Source organism: Bactrocera latifrons, unplaced genomic scaffold (genome assembly GCF_001853355.1).
Source record: "Bactrocera latifrons isolate USDA-ARS-PBARC rearing strain unplaced genomic scaffold, ASM185335v1 scaffold_26, whole genome shotgun sequence".
Classification (NCBI taxonomy): domain Eukaryota; kingdom Metazoa; phylum Arthropoda; class Insecta; order Diptera; family Tephritidae; genus Bactrocera; species Bactrocera latifrons.
Genome location: NW_017536185.1, coordinates 721044 through 745806, shown reverse-complemented (window position 1 = coordinate 745806; position 24763 = coordinate 721044). Strand labels below are relative to the sequence as shown.

The 24763-nt window shown below is 36.8% G+C and overlaps 2 protein-coding genes across 2 annotated transcripts; one reads left to right on the top strand and one right to left on the bottom strand.

Annotated features, from left to right (window-relative positions):
* Nucleotides 1-1839: 1839 nt before the first annotated feature.
* Nucleotides 1840-24668, bottom strand: LOC108969635. The gene is made up of 3 exons (XM_018934482.1): nt 24488-24668; nt 13479-13792; nt 1840-5929 (listed from the first exon to the last, which is right to left on the bottom strand). The coding sequence occupies exons 2-3, from the start codon at nt 13619-13621 to the stop codon at nt 2170-2172; spliced, it is 3903 nt and encodes a 1300-aa protein (XP_018790027.1). The 5' UTR covers nt 13622-13792; nt 24488-24668; the 3' UTR covers nt 1840-2169.
* Nucleotides 14667-24353, top strand: LOC108969636. Its single transcript, XM_018934483.1, has 2 exons — nt 14667-14757; nt 21540-24353. The coding sequence occupies exons 1-2, from the start codon at nt 14743-14745 to the stop codon at nt 22695-22697; spliced, it is 1173 nt and encodes a 390-aa protein (XP_018790028.1). The 5' UTR covers nt 14667-14742; the 3' UTR covers nt 22698-24353.
* Nucleotides 24669-24763: the final 95 nt, after the last annotated feature.

Sequence of the window (24763 nt, the reverse complement as noted above, 5' to 3'; positions counted from 1 at the left end):
TCAAAGGCTGCACTTTTGTATTTTCTAAATGGAAAATATCTGCACACAACAGTACATAAATACATATATTCGGACTAAGTTAAAAGTATAGGTAAATTATATTCACAGTGTGAATTTCACACTTATTTTCATATAAACACTTGTCTACTGAATCGAATACATACTCTCAGAGCTGGAGTGGAGACTACATGACCTTGCCAGCGTAGCCGCAGTTTGTTTATTTGCTGATTTACATATGTCAATGTCGTTGTACGCCTCGTACAACTATCATATTCGGTATTCCCCGCTGCCAATGCGCAAAGGACCATCGGATCGCCGACTCATAAGATGTTGTTATCGTTCATGTCTCTGCACCATACAGTAGGACGAGGATGATGAATGACTTGTAGAGTATGGTTTTGTTCGTCGAGAAAAGGCTTTACTCCTCAATTGCCTACTCAATCAAAACGAAGCTGATGCATACGAGTTATCCGTTCTTCGCCGCCGTATTTGAATAGCTCGATCGGCAATTAATCGGCCCGTTCGGACGTTCCATTATTCCCTCGATAACTAGACTAACTTTTGGTGTTCAACAAGTTCTGATTTGCTTCTATTACAACCATACTAATACTCTTCATATACATATGCCTATTTATACTTCTTCTTCTTTTTGATTGGCGTAGTCAACCGCGCGCCAGTCGTTTCTTCTTTTCGCTACGTGGCGCCAATTAGATATTCCAAGTGAAGACAGGTCCTTCTCCACTTGGTCCTTCCAACGGAGTGGAGGTCTTCCTCTTCCTCTGCTTCCCCCGGCGGGTACTGCGTCGAATACTTTCAGAGCTGGAGTGTTTTCGTCCATCCGGACAACATGACCTAGCCAGCGTAGCCGCTGTCTTTTAATTCGCTGAACTATGTCAATGTCGTCGTATATCTCGTACAACTAATCGTTCCATCGGATGCGATATTCGCCGTGGCCAACGCGCAAAGGACCATAAATCTTTCGCAGAACTTTTCTCTCGAAAACTCGCAACGTACACTCATCCGTTGTTGACATTGTCCAAGCCTCTGCACCATATAGCAGGACGGGAATTATGCGTTGCGTTTTCATTGGGTTGGTTTTTTTACGTGGCGGGTCCCAAACCCAGCGCCCAACCCGACGCAGGGAATGTTTCGCCTTCTCACTTTAGCTCGCGTTCAAACGGATGTTCTTAGGCTATCCAGAGGATACTTGGTCAAGGACCGGAAGTCGTGAGCTGCTTGAGTCATATGTAAAAGAATCGTTTCTGGCCACTCCCAAGTGAATAGCTATCAGAGAACTTCCTCACTTGCGTGAACTTCTACACATGACTCCATCCTTTATTTATACTTACTTAAGCTCATATTCTCTGTCTTTTCAATGAACCAATCAAAATTTCGTCTTCTTACCTTTAATGCTTCCTGTATTGACGTGATGTGAAGTTCAAAAAGTACTTAGCTTAACCGTACGCCGACGCTACAATCGCAACAAAAATTTACGGATTTAAGAACAAAACAGTCGAAACCGTGAAATTTCCCCGGCCTGATTTGAAGTTGAATGCTGTACTATCGGTACGAAAGGTCAAGCCCAAGTTAGTTACGAACTGCTAGCTCATCGAACGGTTTCTCCAGATTTAGTCTCTCGTCCATTCCCGTTTCCAAAAATAAACAGGTCATCCTCCGGATTGAAATTTGAGGCCATCGTTGCCATGCAGGAATGCGGAAAACATATTATCCAAGAGTATCAACACTAAATATTTATAGTTCTTAAACTAGTTGCCGGTTGCAAAAACATATATTTTTATTTAAAAAGGTATTATTAAATAAAACAACATGTGCGTTAAAGAAAAACAATTTTATATTAATCCATATACTCGTACTACTCATATTTGAATTATATATTATTTACGTTACATAAAATTTAATTATAACATAAGTTAGTATGTTTGTGTATAAAATATTAGCATACCACCGATCCAATTGTGGTACTTCACTTCTCATTATTATATTGTTGTCTCGTATTTACAAAATACAAATATTGAATATGGTATGAAGCAAATCTTAAAATTATAATTTAGTGTACATAGGTTAAGTATGTACATATGTGAATGCGTAAACCTAAACGTACTCTACCCCATATTTACAGCCACCCTTCTTAAATAAGTACTCCATGTCCTACAGCAATGACAAGCGTATGGTGCGATTGAAAATCTGTTTTCTTCGCCGTGAATTGTAGGCCGAACGTGCCATCGATGGTGTTTCAAACGCGACACGTGCATCGCCCGTCGGTGTGCCATCGTCATTGAAACGTCTTATAATATCATCTGGAGTTAAATCGTAACCACCGAAAAACTTCAATATGTCTATAAGCTCGGCCTTGTAGGGCACATTTTCCATGGCTATCACGCAGCCGGGGCGTGTGAATTTTTCAGGTATGCCACTGCTGTCTCCATCACCACGGTTAGGTCCACTATCACCACTAATAACAATGTCGTTGCTGCTGTCATCAATTATTTGTATTTCCTCATCCTGGTCAGAATTGTGGCCATCGTGACTTGAAGCGCTGTTGTTACTGCGACCACTACGATTGCGCATTACGCCACTTGAGTGATCACTACGATAGCCACCGTTGTGACCGCGATCACCGCGACCACCGCGATTCATCATTGATCCACCGCCATTACTATTACCTCCCATACCGCCACGGCTATTATTGTTGTCGTTGTTCATGTTGTTATTGCCGTAGCGTCCACCAGAGCCGCCGCCCATACTCATCATCGGTGGCCTGTCATTATTATTTCCCTGAAATGGATTCCTGTCGAATGGTCGGCTATCTGGCCCACCACCACTACCACCACCACCAGGGTAACAATTCATGAAGGGCTTTCCAATTTTGTCAGCGATCTCCTGTGGCATGATCGGTCGTATACGAAGTTTTCGTTGACGAAATGTGGTGTTGTTGAATTGAAGTAAGGCGGTTTCTGCATCACGAGAATCTTGGAATTCGACAATGAATTCTCCGGTCGGCATATTGCGTTCACCGCGTAACGGTTCAATGTGTTTGAGACGCAAAAATGCGCCCTGCAAGAGATCAGCTATGTCATTCATACGGGTGTTGTAATCACAGTTTTTCATAATTATGAAATTATTCATTCCGTTTGAGTTGTTCATCATATTGTCGCTGTTCATGTTTCTATTGTTGTTATTCATCATCGGCGCCATGAAATTACCCCCATCATTCATGTTCATGCCCATGTTGTTGTTGTTCATACCCATGTTGTTGTGCATAACCATGTTGCTGCTCATACCCCTGTTGTTGGTCATACTCATATTGCTGCCCATATCCATGTTGCTGCTCATACCCCTGTTGCTGTTGCTGCTCATACTCATATTACTATTCATACCAATATTGTTGCCGATATTCATGTTCAGGTTCATCTCGTCCGTGGCCTTTAAAGGTTCAAAGCGGCTTGGCTTCTGTCGACGCAGACGGGGATCACTTGGTGTATTACCACCTCTTGACATATTATCGCCACCCCTCATTGAACCAATATCGAAAAGACTAGGTATATTAGTATTTTTAGAATCGGTTGAACTATTACGTTCAGTTTTTTCGTCTAACTGCATGCCATTATTAACATCGGTGCAAGCTAGGCTGCTCGTGTCATCCGCTACATCCATATCATCTTCAGCTTGATTTTGCTCTTCTTCTTTCAATCTCTCCGCTTCAGCGAGAGCTTCTTCTTCTTTCATCAATTGCTCATTAGCCAAACGTAGTTTCTCTTTTTCTCTTTCCATTTCATCGACCGTAGCTGGGCGTACACGCACTTTACGGTAGCCAATCATATGCCGCGATTTGTCCTCCAAAGCTGCTTTCGCTTCTTCGGCACGTGAGAAGAGCACATGACCTTTGAATTCTCGGCGATTTTCACGACTAGGTGTTAATAAAATATCGAAAATGGTGTAAGAGGAGAACATGCGCATAAGATCGTGCTCAACCGCCGATGAGGGTATATCTTCAATATAGAGTACGGTAAAAGGTTCTGATTTGAATTCAATGTCGGAGTTCGACACTCGCTCACCACGACTATTCATTTCATCGTTGTCATCATCAGTACGGTCATAATCACCGCGATTATCTGAATAATTGCGGTCTCCACGATCATTGCTACGGTCAAATCGTCCCTGGGGGCGATAACTGTCCTCCACCTCCTCGAATTCCTCATCAGTTACCATCTCTACTTTGACAGCTTTCGACTTAAGCGTGGAATTATTACGCATTAATGCTTTATGTACACTGGATACTCGTGAAAATTTTATATAAGCTACGCCGATCCGCAAACCATGCTTATCGTTTACCATTTTGATTCCGTTGTGTGGGATGAAGAGACCCATGAAGAATTTACGCACATCACTGTATGTGGTACTCCCACACATGTCGCTAACCTTGATACAGCAACTCCCTTTTACTGGCTCTTTAGAACGTTGTGTTTCCGGCTCTGTTGATTTCTGTGAGATGTTGCTAGGCTTGGCAACACTGGCTGCAGCGGCCTGTGCGAAGAGATTCGGATACATTTGGGCATAAGGGTTGGTATTGGCGAATGCAATGGGCTCTTGTGACAATTGACTCACTGACGAGAAATTAGACGTCGATGTTGCCGTTGGACAACCTTGTGTCAAAGATACATCCGGCTTCTTATCAATCAAGCTAAGACCAGGAAACATTGTGCTACTGTTCTGTTGAGTGGGGCTACGCTTTACAGCGCTGGTTGAATCTGTTGAATTTGTATTCAATGTGGCCTGTTGTATCGCCGTCGTATAGGGATTTTGTAATGCAAAGGTCTTAGGTGAATMACTACTGTTCGAATTAGAGTTAAAAAAATTTATACTGTAATTATTGGGGGTTGCACTCGAAGAGGAGTAGCTCTGGAATGGCGGCATGACGCTGCCTGCTGGTATATTCACGGCGTTCGTGTTAGACTGAGAATCAGGACTTTTATTGCCAACGCTGCTGGTGTATGAATTCGCCAACTGCGAACCTCGTAAACCCGGAATGGCAGTTCCCACACTAAATGGGTTTAAAATATTACTGGTATTGGAGCCAGCGACAGAAAATGGTGTAGAAGTATTGGTAGATGTTCCACCAATGTTGTCTGAACTGTTTGTTTGATACGAGTTGATGCCAGGTATACCCCAAGGCGAAATACTTCCCAATTTTGCGCTAGCACTCTCATTTGTGTCTAATATTTTAGTAAGCGATTTGGTACCGACTAAATCTGTGCTGGATTTGTTAGATTGGGTATTTCCACTTTCTCGTTCTCTGCTATTCATATTGCTTCTGCTAGAGTTTCGACTACGATCTGGACTGCGATCTCGGTTTCTGTCATGACCACGATCTGGGCTTCTTGAACGTCGGCTAGATCGTCTACTCTTCCAATCGCGATCTCGCGATCGAGAGCGACTTCTATCGCGTCGACCACGACGTGAACCGTTACGATCATTACGTTCGATTCGGTCACGTGAACGCGATCGTCGACGATCTCGTGATGTAGAACGGCGGCGATCGCGAGCTTTTTCAACGCTACTATGATGTGTACTCACGGATTCATTAATGTTGGGCTCATTTGGCGTTTCCACAAGTGTGATGCCAGCTTGCTTTTGATATGCCAAAAATGATGGTGCTGCACTCGAAAGTATATTATGTAGACTATTTGGAGTAATGACCGGTGGTTGCGGATTGGATAAGGTCGATGGGACTACAGTGGCTTTGATAGCTGGTACGGCACCAGCATTTTTGAGGGCTTGGAGAGATTGCTGGCGTGCAGTTTCGATCACTTTTTGCATTTCAGCTCGCGACGAAAGCAATAGGCGTACTTGAACCTCATTGATTTTTTTACGATCATGCATCATTGCTTGACGGGCATCTTCGTCGGTGCTATATGAGGACAAAAGGAAAAATACAAAAGACGTGTAAAACATTATTTTCTGAGACATCTATTGAAAACTAAAAGAGCAAGACAATTGAGTCATCTGCGTTGTGGTTTTGGCGAATCAGGGCTTTGCCGATATGTTAAATATTTTCCTTTACAGTTCGTTTAGAATTTTTTGGGTGATATCTTACCTTTATACTTTGAGTTCGCGAATAAGCTTAATATAAATCTCCATTTTGGTCTCGAGATTATGCTTATTGCTGAAATTTATTGATAGAACCATTACCTTTTTTTGGGATTCTGCTTGTAGAGACTTTTTCAATCTCATTTTGAAAAATTATTGGTTAGAAATATTTTACTCAAAGCAAGGATGTAATCGCCTAATTTTTTTTTAATAAAATAAAAATAAAGCGTCGTCAAGCCATTGTGACATTAGAGATAGGGGATCTTCCGATTGTGTTATCCATAAAAGGCATTGAAACTGTGAAGATTACTTTACTTTCATTACTTAGGGTTAGCTTCAAGAAGTTCTATATTCATGTGAGCTGTTTTGTGGTCCAACGCCTGACAGTTGACACGGTGTGGAATACATCACTATAAACGTTTTATCTCTATATAGAACTGTGTTTTTGCGAATTCATCAATTAAAAACGAAGTATTTTTTGTCCCTACGTACTTACGGCACTAGATCTGGTCTTATTACAACTAAATGTCTTCAATTCTTTAAAGGTGGCTACCATATTTATAAATATATAAGAAAACGCTCAACGGTTTGCATTTCATAGAAAATGTTTGGTAAATCTTCGTACCCACGTTGTTTGATAACAGGTCAATTGATAAGTCCTCCGCAAGACACATATGTATGTAGGTGCTATTATAATTAAATCCTTTCGATTTCTACTTAGTTAAAAAGCAAATACTTGGCTTGATGAAGAGTTTCCGTACACTATTCGAGCAAAATCAACCGTCAAGGATTGTGGTGGACGCCCAGAAGAGACTTTTCCCAACGAAAACATCAAAAAAAAGTTCACAAAATAATTTTGGATGGCCGTAAATTGAAGTTCTTCAATATACCAGATGGTCTAAAGATATCAACTGAATATGTACATCATATCATTCAGGAATATTTCAAGAAGAAAATAGAGCTGTTTCACAAAGACGATTATTTTGTTTTTGATCGGTCTTTTGAACATAGTGATCCGATCTGTACAATCTGTGAAGATTGCAGCACTGTCCTGTAAAATAATCTATTTGCTGTTCAAAAATAGTATTACCAAATATCACATCTGGTTTATGAAAGTAACTGAAACATAGGTAAATCTAAAAATTATGTATAGGTGCAAAGGAATGGAGTTCAGTGTATGGTCGAAAAGGCCCTTTTAACAGTCTTCCCATAGGTGCTCTATAAGCTTGAGGGCGGGCGGTTGTGCAAGCTAGCCGACTCGTATATTTCAAGTCGTTATCTTGCCGGAAGGCCATTTCGTATTCTGCATAAGGTAACATTATGGTATTCAAAATCCCCACGTAGACGTGTTGATCTATGACAGTGTCGATACGACCATACAAAGAAAACATGCCCAAACTAATATTTTTGACCCTCCATGTTTTAAGGGTTTGGTAGTGTATTTAGGATGGTATTCAGTCTTCGGTGGACGACGCATATACTGCCGTAACCCTGCGCCTCCAAAAAGGACGATTTTACGTTCATATGTCTAAAATATAATATATTTCGCCCCTTTTCCAATGGCCAGTCGACATGATTTCTGTCAAATTCAATGCGTTTTGCGACGCATTAAAAGGTGTGTTTTCCGCGGGCTTCGTCCATGCAAATTGTTTTCTAATAGTCGTTTTTATTTTGTATGCCAAAAGAAGACGCAGCACGAATAGTTTTGCTATAGCAAACTATGCATTGATCGATGGACTCGAAAATCAAGCAAACTTTCATTTCAATTTCAATTGATTTCAATTATTTCGATGAATCACGATAGTTTTCTTAATTAGCGGTACTTCTCACTTATACGTACACTTCGTAGCAAAATTTCAATGATATCATTCTAACTCACGCACTATTATTATTTTGAACACAACGCTGCTAGGTCAAGTTGGTTGTTAATCAACGAACGTTGAAATTATACAGAAAATTGCACTCGGAGAGATGCCGACCATGACAAACGATTAATAATATCGATTTAACGGAATGCACTTGGAATATCCGGTCGCTTAATTGGGAACGTGCCGCTGCCCAGCTGTTTGACGTCCTCGTTAGAGTAAAGACTGACATCGCCCAAATGCGTTGACGCTGATCGACTACGCCGGGCCCGAAATATGTGGTACTAGGTTCTAGCATAGAAAAATTCGCCAAGCCACCTGGCTGACTTCGGATCGAAAACCCACAAACCAGATCGATCATGTTGTGATAGGCGGATGATTCGTCTCCAGTGTTTTAAACGTGCGTACACTCCAAAGTCCTGGCACCGACTCGGACCATCATCTTGTTGCAGCTAAGATACGCCCCAAAAGCAAAAAACGCACGTCAACGAACTCAAGGAAGGTTCGACGCCGAGAAGCTGCAATCACAACAGACAGCCGAATGTTTTTCTACTCGACTTTTACCGCTGCTCTTTGAGAGCACTCGTCAACAACTCTGTATAAGGGAACTCTAGAGCAATCCACCACAACACGTGCGGGTTGGGATAGATACCGAGAGTTGAAGAGGGAAGCGAGACACATTCGAACTAGAAAAAACGAAACTAATATACCCTTCACAGGTGCATTTCTTTTAGTAAATAAGTGTTCAGTTTGTATGGAAGCTATATGCTATAGTAATTCGATCTGAACAATTTTTTTGGAGATTATATTATTACCTTAAGCAGTAATCCATGTCAAATTGTGTGAGGATACCACGTCAAATGCGAATGTTTTCCATACAAGGCCTTGATTCCGATCGTTCGGTTTGTATAGCAGCTATATGCTATAGAAATCCAATCTGAACAATTTCTTCTGATATTACGTTATTTCTATAAACAGTAACTTATATTAAATTTCGTGAAGATATATCGTCAAATGAGGAAGGTTTCCAAGCAAGCAATTGATTCCGATCGTTCAGGTTGTATGACAGCTATATGCTATAGTTAACCGATCTGAATAACTGCTTCGGGGATCACATTGTTGCCTTAGAAAATTATCTATACCAAATTTTGTGAAGATACATTGTCAAATGTGAAAGTTTTACATACAATAACTTGATTCCGATCATTCAGTTTGTTTGGCAGCTATATGGTACAGTTAACGAAGTATCCGAAATTACATTGTTGCCTTAGAAAATAGTCTATACCAAATTTCGTGAATATATCTTGTGAAATGCAAAACTTTTCCATACCAGCATTAGATTCCGATCGTTCAGTTTGTATAGCAGCTATAAGCTCTTGAAGAGAAATTGGCGTTTGTAAAATTTCAAAACGATATCTTTAAAACTGAGTGACTAGTTCGTATATATACGGACGGACGGTCAGACAGACGGACTTGTTAAATCGACTCAGCGCAACATATTGATCATTTATATATATACTTTATAACGTCTCCGACGCTTAATCCTGAATGTTTCAAACTTCGTGGCAAACTTAATATACCCTGTTCAGGGTATAAAAAGAGAGAGGCCGACTAGAGCTTGATAAGCTGGCCGACAAGGGCAATGCTCGAAAATTCTACGAAAAGATAGACGCCGCAACTTACGAGTATTGCCCCTGTCGACTAGCTTGTCAAGCTCTTCTCGGCTTCTCTCAAAACCGGAGCATACTCTTGTAGGTGGAGAAGGACCTGGCTTCGCTTTGAGTCTCTAATTGGCACCACAAGGAGAAAATACTGGCATCGACTCGGCTATACCCGTAAAAAAGAAGAAGTTGCACAAACATCATTTTATATTTAAATATTTTATTTCAACAATGTCTTATTTAGGTAGTTGGGCTAATAAGCTGACTTACGTTATTTATACAAACTTCAGTCAAGGATTCGGTAGGATGAATCACCCACTTTTGCTTTTGGGATATCTTCCGATCTGTGGAGTTGAATTCAAAGAGTGACATTCAAAACTTATCGTATTCAGTTACAATATTACGATTGACGTTAGAAAACAGATTTTACTTTTGACCTTAGACTGTTTACGGGAATCTGGATAAAGTGATATTCCTTCCTTCCTGTACTAATGCTTAAAAATTTAAAAATAATGCTCATTGAATTTTGAATGGATCACTTTGTAGGATATATCTGTTGTTAAGGTAAACTTTATCATTAAAGTTTAATGTTTTGCATAACAAAAGTCTTTTATACAGCATTCTTTTATCCATGACAAATTTAGGAGTAAAGGCCATACATATACATACGTATTGTATGCCTTTTGGTTGAAATAATACATTCGGTGTTTACTTACCAATTGTCTCCATTCTAACCGGGATACTTTACTAGGAACATTGTTTTTCTGAGAATACGTTTTCATGCTCTTCGAAGAATTAATCGCATATTTCCAATCGGCTGAATACTAATAGAAATCTTCGATTGCAGAGTGAAAGATATTCCTCGAAAATATAAGAACGAAACACACAAATACTTTGCGAAATGCGAGCGCATAAGTATTATTTAATAGTATTCCCGGAGTGAAAAAATAATTAGAGGGATGTAGACTTGTTGCAAATTTCAAACTCATTTCAGATCTCTATAGATATTATTGATTGTTTCTCTCATGTTTTTTTTTACTTGTTAAGTTATTTCTTCGCGAAGCCAAAAAATCTTATTGTTAATAGAAGAGCCAATACCAAACCCGATTCGAAAAGGGGAATAAGGGTTATCTTACGAGGGAGTCCGATGAGAACTTAGTTTCACCGCCCGATGGCGCTGCTATCGCAATAGACCTTACTTTCATAAGTATGCTGGCTACACCCAAAATTTTAGTCCATTGGATTTTTGTTTTTAGTTTTGTATTGACCGTGAAAGCGACAATGTCAACTCACAACACCTTCCACATGATTGATTCAATTGAATTAGACTATGAATTGCTGCCAATCCCTTCTCCAGTTTTGGCCCTTCGCGAAATTTTCKTTTCCAAATTCTCATATTTGGTTCAGTAGACATTTTTAGGTGTTCAGGTAAACATTTTAACCTAATGAAAAGGTTTCCGCCTCCAAAGGAGCCTGAATTACATACCTAATGGAAAAGTATTTTTCAAACGGTTTAAAAAAGTTAGAGCGGTGCTGAGTTCATCGTATAGAGCTAAAAGGAAACAATATTGAATATAAAATCGCAAATTTCCCAAAGTTTTTTTTTTCCTTTTGTAACCCATGGCCTTCTTATACTTCTTGTAGTTAAACGCTTTAAATAAGTACATTACATTTTCTGGTTCAATTTATATGATTATTCCAAATGAAACATGTGACATACTTGGTTCCCAAATTTTATCAACGATATGTCCCACATGTTCACTCGTACGTCTTCATAACGTCAGCTATCTCGATCAACTTTATTTTACGGTTATCTAAGATATATTTTTTTTAATTTCCCAATGTTTTCCTTTATGTTTGTATGAGTAGAACAGAATTTACTTACTTTACTTCGTCGCTAAAAACACTCATCGAAGGTTGGGTCTAATTACAAAAAATTATGACCTATCTAAGGTATTATATAAACTATACCAACTTCTTAGCCCACCTGGATTGCTATTACTGTTTTTCTAGTCGGAGAATAGTACGAACGTTTTGAATCTCATTTCATATGTGTACATGAAATATATATCCCAGTGGTTTAGATAATACAATTATCCCCAGGTACCGACATCAACTATTATATAATCAGGTTTATTGTTTTCGCTTCTTTCATATATTTTTTTTCAATAATTGTACAAAAAAGCAGTCATCGACTATTTTGAGATCATATGCGTAAGAGACTGCAACGAGTATGATTAAGTCAGATCAAACACTCGTGCCGAAACCACAATCCAAATCAAATCAGGATAGTTGATCAACTCAAGTACCGATCAGCGTTAACTGATTTTATGCAGCACGACCAATCTATTCTTCGGCAATCAAGATCGCGTAAATGATATGGCCAAATAAAATCATGTAAACTTAGTGCGCTGTGCCGATTATTTCAATCCAATCGATCAATTACTCGAGTAATGTAGTTTTGATTCCAATTAGCTGAAGCCTACTCGGGTATACTTTTCGTACTCACACTAATTGATTACGATGCGTACCTACATAAACATGTACATGTGTACAGCAAGTACCAGAGTTAATCAGTGTATTGGATATTTACAACCTGAACACTGGCGAACGAGTATGTTCACAAGCAAATATATATGTACTTATAAGCTGATCGCTATTAATTCAAAATTGTTCTTTGCCGCTAATTTGAACACAAACGGTTCGATTCATGACATGAATCAAACTGACGAAATCAGCCAGAGTATCGGACCAGTACTCGAGTATGTACAAAAATGTATTACTCCTTGTCGAATATCCGGTTACCTCATGGGTTTTTCCATAGGTCTCTCTCAAAATGTCCAGATATATGTATGTAGGTTTTTAGCTGCAGTGAAGTCCATGCCAAACAACTTACTGTAGAGAACTCACTCGTAAAGTTATTATCGGGCTTTTAGAAAGGCTATTGCACGAAGATATGATAAGCACTTAACCCCACCTTACGATAGCGATAATATCACGAGATAAACTTACTGTCGTTTAGTATATTCTCGAAGGCGACTATTGTAAAGATGTCAGCTGAGCAATATCGCTCAGTGATTCATTTACTATTTTTTGGAAATAGAACAATAAAATAGAAGACAAGAGGTCTGCACTGACTCCTACCTCCATTGCGACATAAAAATCAGTTTTTGCAAAGCAATTGCCCAAGTGACTCAAACACACTTACCATGCAGTGTAAGATGGCAGACGTCCAGAAAAAAATATTTTTCTGTAAGGTTGAAGAAGTAGAAGTGTCGTTCGGTTTGGTCAAGTATGGCAAACTAAAAGGAGACTATGTTCGCAAATATTTCGCAATTTAATAATATTAGATGAGACCAACTTGCTTTTTGAATCGCATTTGTTACAGTTGTGCGATTGAAAACTGAAGTTTTTGCATTTGGAAAAACGTGTCCTAAGCAAAATGCAGTAAGTATTATCTATCGTATTGCATTATTAAAAAGATACGTTTTATTTTAATTTTTGATATTCCGTCTCTATATACTCTATAGACATATATTTTTTTCCACATGTATTTCCCAACACATTCAATTCAAAAGCGTTCCATTTTTAATTCACTTGTAAAGTTTTAATCTTCAGAGTTTGTAGTGTAAGGGTAACATATCGTCGTTTTTGGGGACAAGTAGATGGTCATAATAGACGAACATTTTCTCTTACCTTTTCTACATCACCTTTTTTATAGTCCATTTATTTATTTCATATTTCTCTGCCAAACTAAAATGACTCAATTGATCTAACGCGTTCATTAAACGCTAACAACTTATTCTTAAAACCAATACTTAAGTTAAGAAGTGTAAATATCTACCTGAATGCGATAAAAGCATCGCCCATTTCACCACCAACAATGTGAACACCTCCATCCGGTATTGAGAGACCTTTGAAAAATTGCCGTATATCCAATGCATTTGCCGACCACGGCAAATTTTGCAAACGAATTATAACACTCATCTTTTACTTGTCCGAGAATTCTACGCAATTATTATTTATTTTATTACAGGTTCAAAACATCCATTTAGCGAGCAGCCACACAATAGCTATTCGCGTTGTTTAATTAAATATGTATTTGGTTAAGTTGTCTTTATTAGTCCAATACGGTTAGTTGTAGAGATGACATGAGCTCTGAAAAATACCATAAACATACATATAACCTCACTTTTTAAAGCTAATAGTTTTGCATAAAACAATTTATATTACAAATTTTAAGGTATCAGATACTAATATATAAAATCGGAAAGAATTTTTTGTGGAATCAAAACATTAGTGATGTTCTGAGCATATCATATTTGGAGCTAAAAGGTTTAAACACATAATTTTTCTTTTTAAGCTCTTAAACTCTATGCTTATCCTATATTGGATTTATTTACACACCACTACACGCTATGAGTGTTACAATTCCATTTTACACACGCATATAATATACAAATTAAGGTTTTAAAAGGAGACTTTCCCGAAGCATGTGCTCACATCATCATTGGTTGCACAAAATGTGGTTCAACACAGTTGCTTTTCCTCATTATGCGTTCATGAATAAAAACAAAAAAATATATGCCCAAATATGAAGATGTCAACTGATTCCGGCACCTCTCTTTAATCAATCATAATACAAAAACTGCATCTACTTTCGTTGAAATTCATTCAGCTCATATACATATGTATGTATGCATGTACTATATATAAGTAAAGAGTAAATGCAATGGTCCAATAGGCCTAGCAACTTGTCTTAAACGTGTTTTCGAGCTATGAATCGATGCATATTACGAAGCAGATCAAACAAGATAATACAATGTACGAACTTTTGGACGAAGTGTCTGCTTTTGTGGACATGACAAGATGTAATTGAGCATTTCATCTTTGTGAAGATCATACTAATGATATTGGAATGAAAAAAACGTTAGAGTTCATTATAAAACTTGTAGAGGAAATCAATTTTCCTTCTTTCCATTGTGTATAAAAGCTCTTACCAAGCATTGTTTGCGGTCATAAACGATTAAAAAGCGTGCAGTTACGGTCAAACGGTAAAACAAAAATTCGAAGTTCGAAATAAAAAGATAATACTCGGTTTAAAGAAAATGAATTTTTGCATTGTGAGTTGAATGTCATTAAAAAATATATATATATATGTATATATTAATAAATTAAAGGAAACCTTACTTTCATGATATAACAATATAAGTGAAACAGATAAGGACATTTTCATTTCACTGACATCAGATATGTATGTACCTATAAACAATTGCTAAATGTTTGGGCCAGCTTCTCCAGCAATTTGCGAAAAGTTCTGTGCTCACCCTGATGAACTTGTGTCAAAACTACGAGCTAAAAGTTCATATTCCGCTCGGATAATTTATGAATACATAAGTACATATAACCTAAAAATATTAGAAATCATTTTTTTTTGGTTTTACCATCCATAGTCGTCTAACCTAAAATTATGTATCATGTAATCAGTGATTCATTTGGCTTACAACTGTGTTTCAGTTTGCACAAATGTTGCTTCCTACAGAAGAATATTCAAAATAATTACAGCAAGCAAGCCGTGATGTACGCAAGCGGCGAATGGCTCTTATTGGCTCAATCGAAACCATCTAGCGATATAAAATATTCCAAATAGCCTCTTTTTGTCTTTTCTTGTATTTTTTTTTAATATTGATGATGTGTCTGTTAGATAAATTTGTTGCTTTAATTACTCTTAGAACCTTCAGACTTTCACTTACCATTACTGTACATAGATTAGAGATTTTAGCTTTTAAATACAATTTAAAATTATTATCTGTTATGGAGATCTGCATTGTAAGTCTAATGCTACTCTATTTGCTTCATTGAATTGAACGTGAACGTTTGAACGATTCTCTATTAGATTTAGAAGGAATAATATTACAGTTCACTGTGCATTAATTACAAGAGTGTTTGATTACCTTCATTTACTTCATTTAAGCCAGTTGAATCAGAGGCTTAGTAAAACTCTTTAGCTAATAGATATGATATAAACTCTTATCGGATTTATTGTCACGGCCTGTATAAAACCACACTAGTTTCCCTAACTTGGGAATATTTTTGTATTGAACTCTCTTAGAAACAGCCTTGCGAAAGCCGGACATTCTCTGCAAGTAGCGATTTCCAAAAGCCCTTTTCTTCTCGTAGCTTCTCTGGCAATGGCTGAGGCCCACATTAAAGTCAGGCTCCAGTCATATTGGCTTGTTTGTCACAGCATCATTATCCTTGATGCCTTTAAGCCCAGAGTTTTATGCTAATAAATGATGCGCTCTACCATTGTTGATTTGATGTCAACGGACAAGACGACAATACGTTTACCATGATATTGTTCTCTCTAAAATAATCGCTGCTGCGCCATAGACAACGACAGTTTGGTCCTGAGTGGTCTCACTGTCCCAGTTCCAATTTCATCCGTATTAGAGCTGTGTGTATACCACTAAAAAGTGATCCTTCGTACGTACACTTCGAGAGTGGCATCCTCCCAGTTACCTTACTTTGCAGTGACTGTTTTCCAAAATATACCTACATGTCTCTATTAAAGAGTGCCATCAGTAGATTCTCAATCATTTACATCTATTTCTGAGCACTTACTACCCAGTTCTGATGTCGTTTCTAGGTGTGCTACTATGAGCAAAATATAGTAAGACATAATTTTAAAATTCTTAATTTGGTCTTGAAAATCTATGTCACCCCCCTCAAAGTAATTCGCCTCGACTACATACACTTGTGCCAATTTTTTTCCAATCCTCGAAACAGTTGTTAACATCAAATCTGCAATGCGTGCAGCGATTCACGATTAATGTGTTTAATTCAATTCAATTTGATAAATATCACATGGAGCTAAATCAGCCGAATGTGTTGGTTGCGGCACCATATTCGTTGAAAATTTGGCGAAAAACTCGCGAAGAATCAATGCAGCATATGAGGGTGTATTATCGTGGTGCGAAAACCAAGATTTTCCCCATCTAGTTTTAAAAATAGTTTCGCACAAACTACGCACTACACTCAAATAGTATTAATTATTGACAGTTTGGCCGGACGGAAGAAATTCAGGGCGTACCACACCTCGATAAACGAACAAACCTGCCAACATAACTTTTGCTTTGACGTGTTTTTTCCACGATATTCGACCGATTGATCGTCTGTTTCCGGATCGTGAGCATAGATTCAAGTCTCATCGCCAGTAATAATACGTTTCCTGACATCCTGGTAATCGCAAAGCATTGTTTCTCAGACATTAACGCGAGCTTGCTTTTCGAAAAAAAATGAGTGATTTGAATTTATGACTTCAGAAAGACAAGCGTTTACTAAACACTAATGATTATTTTGGTTCGACATTTCATACAAATCTTATGGGCGGTTATACCAACCAACCTACGGCTACGGAACATAAGTACAAAAACGTTCAGTTTACCATGATTTTGATAGGTCACTTTGTATGACAGTTATACCGTATAGTACCGAGTGTTTTAGCTCGTTGGCCGGTAGGGCCGCCTGTATGCCGCTGCAAGCCATTTGAATGGTCTCTACATCTGCATAACACTTTCCTTTCGTGGGCAAATGTATTTTTCCGAAAAGGAAGAAGTCGCATGATGCCATATCAGATGAATACGGGGAGTGGTTAATGGTTAAAATGTGATTTTTTGTCAAATAATCGGTCACAAGCGTCGACCGATGAGACTGCGCATTGTCATGCAACAAACGCCGACTATCATCTTCACGATATTCGTGCAGAGCGCACTTTTCGTAAGCCCAAATATTCAGTCAAAATGCGATAAATCGATGCTTTGGAGATGTCCAATTTACATGATGCTTTCGGCTGATTTTTGATGAATTCACGCACAGTTTCGATGGAATTTCCGGTGATCACGGATTTTGATTGACCTACATGTTGATCGTCATTTATGTCCTCACGACCACTTTGAAAACGTTGAAACCACTCCTGCAGTTACGGGATAGGCAATCATCGTCATACACTTGTTTCATCAATTGAAACGTTTCAGTAAAAGTTTTACCAATTTTAAAACAAAATTTAATGTTGGCTCTTTGTCCCAAGTTCATTTTCGCACCGATAACACAAACATACTGACAAGATAGCAGATTCCAAAGCAACATTTACTTGGCGCCACCAGGGGGCGCTGGATTCAAAGTCCTGTTTACTTTGGAATGCACCTTGTATATATAGTATTATAGGGCCTCCGACGTTCTTTGTGGGCGTTACATACCTCATGACAAACTTAATATACTCAGTTCAGATTTTTATAACGGTTTAGTTTAGTTATTTAATACTTTTTCACTCACATTAGGGATTATGATTGATTTTGAATATATTTGTGCCTACAATTAACGGTTTTGTAAGATTTGCTCGTCTATTTTTGAAACCGTCTTTTCATTTCACTTTACAAAAACTAGAAATCATACACAAAATAATTGAAGTTCTTGTAATTTCAGTTTTGTTTTAAAAAGTTAGAATGCATCGAAGTAAATAGGGAGGCAATTATTGAAAATATTTGTTATATTTCGGTAAAAGGTTTTCGTTGAACTTATCTTTTATAATTTTCCAGTCGACAATTCTTTTTTAAGAACTAGCAGTAATCGGCGATCTTGCGACGTTCTCATCAACAATAACACCTTTCTTCCATAACTTTTAGATCCTAGTTCAACAGCTCTCTCTGTTCCTTACTATAATTTCCAAAAATCAATTCGAAAATTGATACAGATTATTAGGAGATATTTCAACTTGATATTTAAATTGCTTTAAGAGATAACGCCAGCTTGTCAGCATATTTGGCGCATTTTCTTCATAATTTGGTAGTAAGTGGTTGGCTAGGCATTTTTCGCCTTTCAATTCAAAGCTCTTCGAAGCTTTAACTTCCCTACCACCTTGATATAATCTGTATCTTTTATTATTTGCCGTATTAAAAGACGATCGAGTCTTAGTCATACTAAGTTCGGAAATCTTTTACAAATGCCACTAAATTAATATTCTTCCACGATCATTTCACATTTGTATGCACAAAACGGTGTACAGAACACTATAATAACTTAAAACCCAAAATTTTATATTACAAACAAACTAATAATTACCAAATTTTAAAGGTTCAATTATTAATAACAAAAGTATATTCAATATTTCCATGAACAAGGTTATAATCTGGACAATTGAAAGTGGAAAAATTTACTAATACATATGTATAGAATATCCAGAAGGAAAAATTGTTTTTGTAGAGCTGTGTTATACAAGTATATACAAATACATTCAGCACTAAAACTAAAATTCCAGTCTTTGTTAAGAGTGACTCTCCGAAAAATTACCGATTTTCGCGAATTTTTTTTAATGTTGAAATTAGCTAATCGATCCGGTTTTTTTTAATAAATACGTTCATAAGGAATACAAAATGATTTTTTATGTTTCTTTATTGGGTGTATAAGAGTAAAATAAAAGGTAGAAATGACACGTCAAAAAGGTCCTGAATGATGTTCACGATTGCGGCCGCAATTTTGTTTTTTTTTTTTTGGAAATTTTATAAAATGGAGGTAACAAAAGTATAGAATTTGACCCATTTTCCGACCGTTTTTCGTAGAAAAAAATACGTTAAAAATGTTCTCTCCAAATTGGACTAAACTACTAAGTTTGAAACAATTTTTACTACAGTGTATACTATTCGATAATGCAACAAAAAAGATGAAACTTAACGCGGCTTCCTTCCTCATCATGTTTTTGAATTGTCCCCTTGGGTATTTCATTTCGTTTTCTCGCCACTTTCAAAATTCTTTCCGGGACCATTAGTCGAAAATTTGCCAAATATTAAAAACATTTTTCAATAGGACATACAGTATAACTCTTTTACATTCCCACACATTTTACGCAGGATATAGCTTTCTTTGTAACAAAAAGTTTGCAATCGAAAACTTGTTACTGTATTCGAAACAACACATGTACTTACCTATGTTGCAAAATAAATTGATCTCGAGGTGTAACAATAACGGTGTTTATTTTTCATAATAGACCATTGATCTTCAGAACATCGAGAGTTAGTTTTCATAAACCAAAATTTTTAATTTGATACCCCTTAAACCGTGAATTAATAAAGTGTGATCCATTTCGAGGTTCCCTACATTAAAAAAAAAAACAAAAATCTCTTATTTAATGGGGAAAGTCAAGAATGTCATTCGAAAGAACATTCTTTGGCAATTATTTTTAGAATTTAGACTTTTCATATCTCCATAGGACAAAGTTTAACGGTGTGTTATCACACGACCTAGGTGACCAATTGACCGGCTCAAAATGTGAAAATATTTGCTCACCGAAGTGCTCTCAGTAAATCCACTGATTGATTAGATGTGTGAGAAATGGAACCTTTTTGTTGAAAGCAAATGTAAAATATGGACCGATGATTCCACCGGTTTACAAACCACACCAAACCGTTGTTTTTTCTGGATAAAATAGTAGTTCGAATCTCGAATCGCCCAAATGCGACAATCTTCTTTGTTTACATTCCCATTGAGCTAGAAATGGGCTTCATAGCTGAACAAAATTTGGTACCAAAATGTCGGATTTTCGTGAAACTTTTCCAGAGCTCATAGAGCGAAGAGATGTTGCTTGTTAAGGTTGAACGGTTTCAGTTTCTGCACACGCTGTATTTTGTCCGGTTTCAATTTAAGATCTCGACGTAAAATTTGTCAAGTCGAGCCATACGTCAGTCTGAGCTGCTGCGAACGGAGCCGAATCGTCTCTCACCGTCTTCGTGTACACTTTCAACAACGCCTGCTTTATTTTCTTCACTGTATGCTGGACGTGTTCTAATACGTCGAATATTATCCAATAATGAATGCTGGGTCTCCAGTTGCGTGATGGCAGGCGACGGTGCAAAAAGTACGCTTTGCATGCCCCACCCAACCCACTCATCTAACACTCCTCTCCCCACAGTCCGAACCCGGCGAAACAGCACGTTTCTTGGGCATTTCATTAGATAATGTTGACAACAATTTAGCTAATCCTTACCAACCTAACGGGGACTAGGTACCCGCTAGACCAACAACAATAACAACAACTATAAGTTAAGCGAAGCGCGCGAAATATATTCTTAACATTTGTAAACGTTGTTCAGGTGTAATTGTTTCTAAAGCCTATTGAAAAAATTACCTGTACTTGGATCACCGTTATACGAGTATAAAGCCATAAAGTAACAAATTCCTTATAAACAGTTTTTAAGACAAAACGACTGGTGAAAACTATTTAAAAGCAATGAGGCATATGTATAAAGCAGACATACTTTGGTATCAAATTTGCTGTACATTTTTATTATAGATTTATTAAACAAAAAATGTATATTTATAAAAATTCTGAATAGGTTAAAGTGTTCCGACAAGAAAACTTTGCAAAACTCATATTTATTTGGAAAAGTGATTTGGCTTTTTTCGGTACTAAATTTATATAATTTATATAAAGCTACGATCGACAGAAATTGTTGTTATTTTTGTGATTAAATATATATCAAAATAGGTTTGATACTAAGGTGACAGATCTTGGTTGGATATAATTATGGATCCGTGTCTGTTATGTAGACTTTGCTGGCACAGAAATATTTTTTTTTTAGAGTAAAAAACTCACCCGCTACGTAACATTTTAAAGATTGAAATATGACTCTAAGGATGTAGCAATGGTTAATATTTTAATAGTTGTATTTGATAGAAAACATTTCACGTTTCTACAAAGTAGATAGTAATAGGCTTGATGTAAATTTGGGTTTCATAGGAACCTTTAGGATAAGACTCTAATAAATAAGTCCACTTTCATAATTTTTGTATTAAACTTACCGTGTTTCTTTCATTTCTATAATTATTCAACAACATTTTTAATGTCTTTTAGATATATTCCTTCATAATAATAGTACTCACACTTGTTGACGCATCTACCGTATCTACAAATAATCAGGATTCAAACGCAGAAGATTTAAACATCTTTGGCACAAAGGTCAGCGATCCAAAATCTATCGGTCAAGTTAAGAGGGACACAAGTCTGAGCTATGCAGCGACAAACATTGATTCCAAGGAAGGGACAAGAGTAAAAACTATAACTGTTATTAAAAATCACAGTGGGAAAAACAACGGGAAATTAGTAATTAATCCAAATTTGCATAAAAATGAGGACTGGGCAAATGCTTTTAGAGACAATTTCGATACCTATGGCGGTATACCGGACGTACCAGATATCGATGAACTTTTTGATTTTGTAAAAAATAAACCTAAAGATGATAAAAATGTGGATAGGAAAGAAGTTTCCAATTTAAAACCTAAAGACGTTACAAAAAAGGAAAACGCCAAGCCAACTACAGATGCTTCATCAGAGATTGAGGCTACTACCACTCCAATAGTGGTAAAGATTAAAGGTGATGCAGAGGTAATACCAGGATTAAAAAAGAATCAAACAAATGCACGTTCGCAATCCTTGGGTATGAATAAAGAGTTAACGCGTGAGCCGTTAACTAATCCAAATTATACCTCACCAGATAAACCGAAAAACATTTATTTCGAGAAATACATACAGGATGTTTCGAGAGGTTACGATTACCCCAAACCTTGTCCCCAAGGTGGAAAAGGCGTTGTTAGTATTACAAACCCATCTTCGGGACGTTCTTACGATATTCCAGTATCAGAAGATTCGCCAGGCTCGCCTTACATAGCGCCCTCCATCACTAAGAAAACCCAGGTATCTGGATCTCAACCGCAGAACAGCACACAAAACGTAGCATCTACTTTTGTGCGGCCGAATTTTTCCGTTAATTCCATCTTACCTTCACTTCAACCAATGTCTCCGAATCCAACAAGTCAGGATCAAGGAGGGAGTTTTTACACCAGTCAACGGCCATATGTTGCACCCAATCTACGGAGTGGCTTTAATGCTAATGGTGTCACGACACCTCGAACATTATATAGAAGTGATATTGGCACCTATCGGGGAAATTCGTTCTTGTTAGGTGCAAATAGGGCGAATTTAGCCAGATCACGTGGTTTAAAGTATCGATAAGACTAAATTTTATAATCAAAATGCAAATGCCCTTAAATTAGATATATATGAAATTATATCCATATATTCCTTCGTTTAAGAAATTTGCGTATAGATGAAGAATATGCATTTTTTGAAATTCAATATCCAACCTATGAATAAAAACCACACTTTTATTTTTCGTTTAATATTCATTTTCCTGATTCCAAATCAAAGCTATATATTATATTATTTCATACACATTAACTATGGTTAGCCTACAGCAGTCCTCAAAAGATAAGAGAAATTATCTATTATGACTACTCCTGTTAGAAATTTTTTAGGCAGTAAAAAATGTAAAAATAAATATAAAAAATGTAAATATTAAACATTTAGTTAGTTTAAGAAACATTTAATAATGTAAATAAAAGCTAATAAGGCAACAGCATTTCAGACCTATTATTTATTATATTGCGGTTATCAAAGCATTTGAAGGCAACTAATGTACACATATTAAAATTTACTAATCTTTTATAAGAAATACCGTCAACCGCCACTTCCAATATGCATTGAAAATTAATTGAGTTATTTTCTGCCGATAGGTTGCAAGAGATTGTTTAAAATGAATAAGAGGTCTGAATGGAACATTTCAGTAAGCCTGGTACAACAAATTGTAACATAAAGAAAATATTTTAAACAGTATTTAATAAAAAAAAAATTAAAACTTGCAACGGAAACCACTAAATTACTACTGGCGGAAGAAATCTACGACAGTGCCAGAAAATATTTACAAAAACAATTTGAAGATTGCTTCCGAGTTGACAGTTTTTGGTCGGATATACATAAATGCGAACTTGTCTCGGTTCCGTACGACTGATTGCTGTGTGAATGAAAGTTGTACATGTTATTACATAAATACCTACCTATTGTCTAATTCTCTAACTACATTTTAAGAAGGTAAACAAATTTAATCTTTCAGCAATCCCACGAGTAGTTATTAGGCGTTCGCACCGAAAAACAACTTTATCCTATCCCCAACGGCTTCAGGAGCGTAAAGCCAAAAATTGGGAAGCTGGTTGCGAAAAAATTCACTAAGATTAGCTCTTATAATCGAACGAAATGATTCATAAACTCGAAATTTTAATTGAAAAGAGATAAGCAAGTTGTTGTAGGGGGAAAAAAACTTTCTGAAGTAATTTCCTAGTCCGGATAAAAATCCGGGTCCGTTCCGGTTACTTGGCCCGACTGTCATGGGAACGGTAAGAAAATTATGGTCTGTCCTAGCCAATATCCGAGTATTTAAACAGAAAGATTTGAAATAAACTTACTAATTATAAACTTTATCGGTATTAAGATGTTAAGGATTTTATTTTTTTCAATTAAATTTATTTATTGTAAATAATAAAAAATATAATATTAATGCATTCTTAGCTGTATTAATATAACTGTTTTGATCAGGTTTGGATTTCTTGGAATATGCAAACCACTCAATTAATTATTTATACTAAAATTGATTAATATATGCATACGTGGTGGTACAGCTGCTGAATAATCAATAGTATGTGTAAAATATTATATTATTTCCAGTCGTCAGTCGGTATTCCTTACGTATTAAATCACATACCGTTTCAATAATGACTTCGCAATATATTGTGATATAAACACAACTATTTTATTTTTGTAAATGAATTTAGGGATCTGTTGATAGAAATAAAAATTGATGTACACTTTCGTTTTTAATAGCGTCGAACGCTACAAAGCGTACAAACGGCGGCGTCACACTTTTTCACTCATTACGACATTTTTAGAAAGTTTGAATGAACGTTACTCACCACTAAAACCAAGAAAAATTGAAAATAAACTAATCCAATGAAACTAATGGACCCGCTTTCGTGATTATAATATCGCTATTATTGGTAAAATTCTTTTAATTTTTGATCAAAATTTGTCCGCAGCAAGAAAATTTGTCACCTATTTTTTCATCATATGACAGACAACAGATAGACACTTTCGTTAAATTAAAAGATGCCATGACAATATATGAAGTTTCAGTGTTGCAATAGCTTGAGGGATGCCACAGTTTTTTAGCATACCAAATTTTAATTAAT